The sequence below is a fragment of the Entamoeba histolytica genome, genomic scaffold, assembly GCF_000208925.1.
Source record: "Entamoeba histolytica HM-1:IMSS scf_1104750518975 genomic scaffold, whole genome shotgun sequence".
Taxonomy (NCBI): Eukaryota; Evosea; order Mastigamoebida; family Endamoebidae; genus Entamoeba; species Entamoeba histolytica.
In genome coordinates this window covers 2990-11088 of record NW_001915255.1, presented here as the reverse complement: position 1 = coordinate 11088, position 8099 = coordinate 2990, and the positions used below count along the sequence as shown (strand labels likewise).

The 8099-nt window shown below is 23.3% G+C and overlaps 5 protein-coding genes across 5 annotated transcripts; 2 read left to right on the top strand and 3 right to left on the bottom strand.

The window, feature by feature from the left end:
* Nucleotides 1–617: 617 nt before the first annotated feature.
* EHI_176860 (protein kinase, putative) lies at nucleotides 618–1790 on the bottom strand (the record flags this gene model as incomplete). Its single annotated transcript, XM_644740.1, has 1 exon — nucleotides 618–1790. The coding sequence occupies one exon, from the start codon at nucleotides 1788–1790 to the stop codon at nucleotides 618–620; it is 1173 nt and encodes a 390-aa protein (XP_649832.1).
* Nucleotides 1791–2206: 416 nt separating this feature from the next.
* On the top strand, nucleotides 2207–3142 carry EHI_176850 (uncharacterized protein; the record flags this gene model as incomplete). The annotated part of the gene is made up of 1 exon (XM_644741.1): nucleotides 2207–3142. The coding sequence occupies one exon, from the start codon at nucleotides 2207–2209 to the stop codon at nucleotides 3140–3142; it is 936 nt and encodes a 311-aa protein (XP_649833.1).
* A 12-nt stretch (nucleotides 3143–3154) lies between these two features.
* Nucleotides 3155–4525, bottom strand: EHI_176840 (uncharacterized protein; the record flags this gene model as incomplete). The annotated part of the gene is made up of 1 exon (XM_644742.1): nucleotides 3155–4525. The coding sequence occupies one exon, from the start codon at nucleotides 4523–4525 to the stop codon at nucleotides 3155–3157; it is 1371 nt and encodes a 456-aa protein (XP_649834.1).
* Nucleotides 4526–4616: 91 nt separating this feature from the next.
* EHI_176830 (lipid phosphate phosphatase, putative) lies at nucleotides 4617–5354 on the bottom strand (the record flags this gene model as incomplete). Its single annotated transcript, XM_644743.1, has 1 exon — nucleotides 4617–5354. One exon carries the CDS (start codon nucleotides 5352–5354, stop codon nucleotides 4617–4619), a length of 738 nt encoding a protein of 245 aa, XP_649835.1.
* A 2081-nt stretch (nucleotides 5355–7435) lies between these two features.
* EHI_176820 (N-acetylmuraminidase, putative) lies at nucleotides 7436–8099 on the top strand (the record flags this gene model as incomplete). The annotated part of the gene is made up of 1 exon (XM_644745.2): nucleotides 7436–8099. The coding sequence occupies one exon, from the start codon at nucleotides 7436–7438 to the stop codon at nucleotides 8081–8083; it is 648 nt and encodes a 215-aa protein (XP_649837.1). The 3' UTR covers nucleotides 8084–8099.

Below are 8099 nucleotides of genomic sequence, written 5' to 3'. Positions count from 1 at the left end.
AAATGAATGAGAAATGAATGAATATCAGAAACAACACAAACATTAATACAAAATCAAATAATGAAATATCAAATAATAATTGAATATGATGAAGTAATTTAATAAGAAATATAATAAATAATAATAGAAAGAATGAAATAAAATAATATGAAAGAATAATGAGAAAAGAAAAAGAAATAAATGATGATATCAATAATAAATGAAATTAAATATAATAATATAATGATAATGATATATTCATTCATAAAATAAGAAATAAAGAAATAATATTTCAATGAAAATAATTAAAATGATGAAAATCTAAAAGAATAAAAAGACAATAAAAGAAATAAAAGAATAATGAATAGAAAATCAACATTCTTATTAATTCAAAACTAAATAATAAATAAAACAAATAAAATACTCATTTTAATAATATATGATGTGATTAATATCAATTAATTAATTAATAAATAAATTATAATTTTATTAACATTTCATTATCTTCTTTTTATATAAATTCTTTTTTTTTGTTTAAATAAAATTGTAATATATAACGATAATAAAATAAATAACACTATATAAATTAATAGTTAATAAACTATAAATATATAATAAAAACAAATGAGAATAACTCTTTATAATTCCCAAAGAGATTTAATATGATATGTTTTGTCTCCACCATCTACAATGAAAGAATCACTAAATATATCTTCTTTAATAACTATTTTAGTTTTATTTAATTCTGCTGTAATAGTGTAATTAGTCCAATTGATAAAAAGATGAGTATTTTTAATAAATTCATTAATCTTTCTTTGAAGAGAAACATCCCAAATATTACCAAAACAGTTACAAGCGAAGTTAAAGTCATTAACAGATACAAAATCAGTTCCTCTAAAGATATTTTTGAAATTACCTTTTGTGTTAAGATAATGATAAGATAGTTTATAGTCAAGTACTTGTTTAGGACAAAGACAACACCATGCATTTTTAACTGAGTCATTTTCTATTTCTTCTAAATATCCTAAAGACAATATTTTTATAACTTTTTCAATGTTAGGTCGTTGTTCTATTTGATTACTCCACATATCAGTCAATAATTTATGATAAACTTCTGGTACCATTTTATTTAAAATGGGTCTTTCTCCATGAACAACTTCTAAAGACAAATCATCCATCGACTCATATTTAATGTACAATAATCGTTGAGTAAATATTTGCCAAATTACCATAGAGAAAGCATAAATATCACAAGTGATATTATACTCATTATATAAGAATGTTTCTGGAGGTAAATAATTTGGAGTTCCATGAATATTCTCACTAAATTCTGTTGGTTTCTTTGTTAAACCAAAGTCACTGAGTTTAACTTTAAGATCAGCACTGACTAAAATATTTTCTGGTTTCACATCACCATGAATTAAGTTTAAGGATTGAAGGTATTTAATTCCTTTAGCAATTTCTAAAGAAATATGAACTTTAATGGGGCATGTTAGTTCAAATTGAAGAGAAACAGGACATTGTTGTTGGTTATATAACAAATTATCAAGAGAAGAATCCATATATTCAGTTAGAATAACAAGTATATCTGTTTGGATAGTTCCATAAAAAGAAATAATGTTTGGGTGATGAAACATTCTCATGTAACTAACTTCCATTCTAATACAATCAACTACAGTATTTAGAACTTTAACTGCAACATATTTTTCTTGCATTTTACCTTTGAAAACTCTGCTAAAAGTCCCATGACCTACTTCTTCCATAAGTTGAACTTCAACAGCAGAATTAATAGTATTGGAAATAAAAACCATTGACTTAACTTTTCCCAGTTTTCGTTTTTTTATAGTATCTTCCTTTTTGATAATTAAACAATCCTCAACCCCTGTTTTATATTTCCATTTTTTGTTTCCTGGGTGTTGAGATAAAAAAGAAGAAATATCTTCACAAAAGAAACGTATTTGATGTAAATAAAAATTCCAAATCTACTTTGTTGTTTCCTTTCTCTTCTTATTCCCCATTTTTGCCTAAAACTCATCCAAATGTTTTTCTTCAATTGAAATGAAAAGTCAACACTATTTTTAGAGAAGAAGAAATATTATTTTTAGGATATTAAAATAAGAAAAAATCAAAAAATATCTTCTAAAATAAAAAACAATTTTATAATTGAATTACAAAAAAAAAATGATATTGAAAAGAAAAAACTTAAAAAAAAAAAGATCATTGAGAAATGTCTGAAGATACTTCACCAATAAATGAGATTGAGCAAATGAAGAAAGAATATGAAGAGAAGATTAAAAAAATGACAGAAGAAAATAAAAAACAGATTGAAGAGGTTAAACGATTAAAGGGATTAATTCTTAAACAAGAAGAGGCTCAAACAGAAATAGTAAGTGGATATGAAGAACAAATTTCTCAATTACAAAAAAACACACAAGTCATTGAAAAACAAAAAGAAGAAATTGAAGAAGTAAAACAAGAAAATAAAGAATTACAAAAAAGTATTGAAAGAGCAAATACTGAAATTGAAAAACAAAAGAAAATTATTCAAACACTAAGTGGTATTGGAAGAAAAATGAAAGAAGATCAAGAAAAAATTATTAAAGAAAAGGTCACAATATTAGAAGAAGAATTAGAACAAATAAAAAAAGAAAACCAAAGAAAAGTTAAAGAAAATGAAGAACTTAATACAGAAATAAAAGATATTACTAATCAACTAAAAGAAATGGATGAAATTAAACAATTAAATATTCAACGGAATGAAACTATTACTAAATTATATGAAGAAAATGAAACATTAAAAAAAACAGTAGAAAATTTTACACAAGATTTACAAAGTAAAATTATGAATGAAACTTATTATGTTGATAAAAGAATTGTAAACAAATTATTAATTAGTTATATAACAAAACCACATCAACGAATGGAAATTGTTAATCTTATGTCTAAAATAATGGATTTTACTGACGAAGAAAAACGATTACTTGGACTTTCTCAAGAAACTACTCAAACTGGATTGTTTAATTATTTCTTTGGTAAAACAGATGAATATGATGAACCACCAAAATATGATTTAAAGGATAAAACTTTTGGAGATCTTTGGGTTGAATTTTTATTACGTGAATCAGGATCATTGGATGCTCAACAACCAACAAATCAAAAATAAATAAAAATTAATTTACATTAATTTCCTTCTTTCTTCATATATCAAATTAACTTCTTTAATAATTCTTTTTAATTCATTCTTTCCTCTTCCAATAATTCTTTGACTCATTTTTTCAACACTTTCATGTTCCATTGCACAAACTAATTGTTTTAATACTAACACATCAAAGTATTTTCTTAATGGACTTCTAAATTGTGTAACTAATTGATTTCCTACACTTATAACTAATGCATATTCTCCATAAATTTTATATAAATATTGACTAATATATCTTCCAAGAAATATTCCTAATTCTTGAACTAAATCATTTCCACTTAACATACTTTTATGTTTCTTTCCAATATGATAACAAAATACATTATGAAGACTTATAATATCATTTTTTAATTGTGGAAGTGTTGTTCCATATATTTTTCCACAATTAAATGTTTCATAACTTCCATAAGATTTCCATAATAATGGATTATTTACAGCTGTATTATTTAACAAACAATTAAATTGCTCACTATTTAAATTACATCGAATATTAATCATAGACAAACATAATTGTGGGTTTTGAATGATTTGTCCTTTTCCATTCATAACAATAATTAATGAAAGTGCTCTTCTTTGTGTTCCTGCATCAAATGACATATTTTCTTTAATTTTAGACATTGTCTTTGATTCTCTTTGATGTCTTTTGAATTGGTGTTGAATTTGTCTTAAAGGATCTTTTGAAATTCCAACAAAATCAGAACAATCAACTGAATGTATTCCAATTTCAAATGTATCATCTTCAAGTACTTCAACATGAAATGCATCGTCTCTTATTTTAGTTTTGTCTGAATCAACAGTAAATGCTCTTCTCATACAAATGTCTGTTCTTCTTTTGAAATCATCAAATGTAAATCTAAAATCAAAAAGAGGATTTTTTTTTCCCTTAACATATTTCTTTTTTGTTGAATCAATTGGTAAATCAAATGAATCAACATCAATCACTTCATCATTTTCTACATCAAAAATATCTTTCTCTTCTTCCTGATTAAAGTATGGTATCATTGTTGGTATTATTTTTTTCTTTTCATCATATTTTTGAGTTTTTTCTATAAAACACTCTTTCGTTTTATTTTCATCATCTTCTTTAAATGAAATTTTATGATTAGAAGCTGTCATTTTCATTATAAATTTATTTGTTTTTTCTTCTTTTTGAATTAAAGGTGAGATTCTTGGATATTTATTATGTATTGCTGTTGAAGATATAAAATGATCTGGTGTCTTTTGTTGAAATGATTTACAATCATCTTCAATAATCAAAATATCACTATCACCAGAAGTGATAAATTGATTATTCTCTTCTAAAGAATCATCAATACAAATAATATCTTCTTCTTTTACTCCTTCCATCAAATTCTAAAAATATCTAGTTGTAAAGGGTTTTTTTATAATTCTTAAAACAAAAAAACTCATAAAGAAATAAAAAAAACGAAAAAATAAATTAAACAACATAGTTGTTATCAAATTCAAGATTAACTTCTTCTTCTATTTCACCAGCATTTTGTCCCCATAATGATTTAAATTTCGTGATATATGACAACAATGAAATGATTGAACCAATAATACTTCCTGCTAAAATATCATCAAAATTATGAAAATAATCACGTGTTCTTGTCACCGCAACAATCCCAGCCATTACTAATGGAAGTAATGATAATAATAATGTTAACAAAGAACCATTACCATTAAATACATGTAATTCACCACAAAGTAATAAAGAAATAAACATCATTCCATTAAACATCATTGAAGAATGTCCACTTGGAAAAGATTTATATGCATCTTTCATATTTCCAGCATCAATCATAGCATAGAAATTAGGACGAGGTCTACCAGCAAATAATTTAATTACATTAGTAAGAAAGATATTCATTGAAAAAGAAAAGAAGAAGACTATGAACACAGTAATAAAATAATAAGTTGAATTTCTTTTCTTTGCAAATAGAAATATTACTGTAATTGGTAAACTAATTGAAATAATTAAACATAAAATACTTGGAATAGTACTATTAAGGTTTTTATATAATACCATTGCATTATTTCTTTCAAGAGGAATTTCCATATGATAACCAGGTAATTCTTCTAATATCATACCAACTACAAATAATATAGTAGCTGTAATAAATTCTATTAAATGTGTTTTTGTAAGTTGTTGTTTGATGTTTGAAGGATTAAACATTTTATTTTTCAAGATCTTTTTCTTATTTTTAATGATTAAAATAAATCTTCTTATATTTGTTATATAAAACATATTGAATTATTGGAAAATGAAGAAGTCATCATAAACATCTAAACTTGATTTTGTTTTAAACAAGTCTAATGGTGACAGTAAATCTGTTCTTCTACTACCTGTTCTACTATTTATTCTACTATTTGAATTGCTTTGAGATAAACTAGTATCATCAAATCCAAGTGGAGAATTATCTCTTGGTGGAATAAGAATATTCATAGGAGTCATACGTTCTGAAGTGTATGAACAACTCTCACTATAAATAGTTCTATTGTAATAAGTTGTTATATTAACTATTTTACTCTTTTAAATATAAAAAAAACAAACGATAAATCAATTGGTTGAAATGCAATTGGTTTAGGAATATCATCTGTCATTGTGTTTTTTTACTTATAAAATATTTCAGTTCTTGGATTTTGACTTATCTTCTATTAAAAATTGAATGTAATAGAATATAACATTCTTTTTTTTTATTGTTTCCTTCATTTATGTATTTTCATAAATTTATGTTGTTGGCGTTGTAAAAAGTCATTAAATACTGTAAATTTAATTTCCTCTTTATTGATTTGATTGGTTGCTTTTCTTTACAAATCATTCTTCCTTTTTTCTCCTTTTTTAACTTTGTATTTTTTTTAATTTACCAATCAACCTAATAAAAATAACTTAATTGTTCAATAAAATAGTTGTTTAAATTTCAATAATGTTCAAATAGATTCTATTAATACTTTTATTATTTATTGAATTTCTTTAATCTTCTTATATTTATGTGTCTTTTCATTTACTTTATTAATTTTATATATCTTATTTCTTTTGTGGCAATGTTCTACATCATCATTTTTCATTGTCTTTTCATTTCTTTTTGATTAATTGAAATGAGCCATGAATCAACAACATAAGTTATTTTCTCTTATTTTATTTAACCATCTAATATTTTTATTATTTCTTTACCATTAGAAGTGATAATTTTTTAATTCTAATTCTTTGCATATTTATTTTAAATCATTTCTTACATACTTAAATATTATTATAACCATTTGAACATTACTATTTATTCATTTTCTTATGCTTTTTTTTTCTTATTCTAATTTTATCTTTGTTGGTTTAATAGGAGTTTCTTCGTTGAATATTTAGTTATTTATATTCCTTTTAGAATAATCTTGATAATAAACAAATAATGTTTTTCTTTTTTAATTTTCCAATGAACCAATGACTTTTGAAATTGATTGGTTATTTTCATCGTAAATAATTTATTGTAAAAATAAAGTGTTGTAAGTTTGGTAAATAAAGTAACAAATCCATAAAAAGGTATTTTTCTATCTTTATGATTTTCTTTTAAAATGTATTTTCAGTTTTAACATTATGTAATTCAAGTCAATCAAAAAAATAATACAATCAATTAACAAAATATGAAGAAAAAGAAATGACTTATTAATTGGAAGGATAGTACCTCAAAACAAAAAGAATAAAATAAATTATATTAACAAAAGTAAAAACAAAAAACTTCAATTGAGAAATGGCTTATTAATTGAGAGTTAATTAAATTATATGAATGATATAATTTTATTAAAATAAATATTGTTATTAAAATACAACAATACATTACAAATAATAATAATAAGTAATAATAAGTAAAATGATTAAAACAAATTTATATAATTCAAGTATAATGAAAGAAATAATATAAAAATAAATATTTTAAAAAAGGGTGTTTAATATTAACAAAAAAAAAAGAAGAAGAAATGGATAGTAAGAAAATAAAAATAAATAATATTCAAAAATCATAAACTTTAATAATAACAAGATCTTATAATAAAACCTTCTTCTATTTTATTAATAAGTTAACAAGAAAGAAAAAATAAAATAAGTGAAACAAAAAGGAGTTAAAAAGAATTAAATTCCAAGTAATAAGAAAAATAAATTAAAGAGAAACTATAAATCAAGAAAAAAAGAAGTTTCATCTTTATTCTAATCTATTCTTTAATTAAAAATAAAAATTAATTAAGATGAACTAAAAAAATTTAGAGATTATAATGAAATTCATTGTTATAACATTATTTATTGCAATAGCATTTGCTATGTGTGAACATAGAGATATTATTGGAAAAGATTTAATTACACCAAAACTTGCACAATGTTTAGCAGGAAAACATGCATTAGCTGCACTTGTAGCATTTACAAATGATGGAAAATTTAATTTCAATAGTTTAAAGAATGGAGCATATCTTAGAGGAGCAGGTTTTAGAAGTGATGATATAGAATTTATATTCAGACCATGTGTTACATGTGGTAATATTGGAGGACAACTTCAAACATATAAAGTAAGAACAGAAGATTTACCACATCATGGAGTTATTCTTGAAATTAGAGAAGGTCAATGGAGTTCTGATAAAACTCTTAATCAACAAACATTTAATGAATTAATGGGTGCTACTATTAATTTAGGTGAACCAATTATGATTTTAACTGGTAAAGAAGAATGGTCTAATATCTTTGGAGCTGATTATACTCATCCTCTTGCTGTTCATTATCCTTTAATTTATATTGGAAATGAACAAGAAACTTTCGATGATTTTGTTCCTTTCGCTGGTTGGACTAAACCAACTGAAAAAGCTAAAAACGTTCCTGTTGCTGTTTGTGATGCTAGCATTAAACAAACACTTCGTAGATGCGATTATTAATTAAATTTCTTTTAAA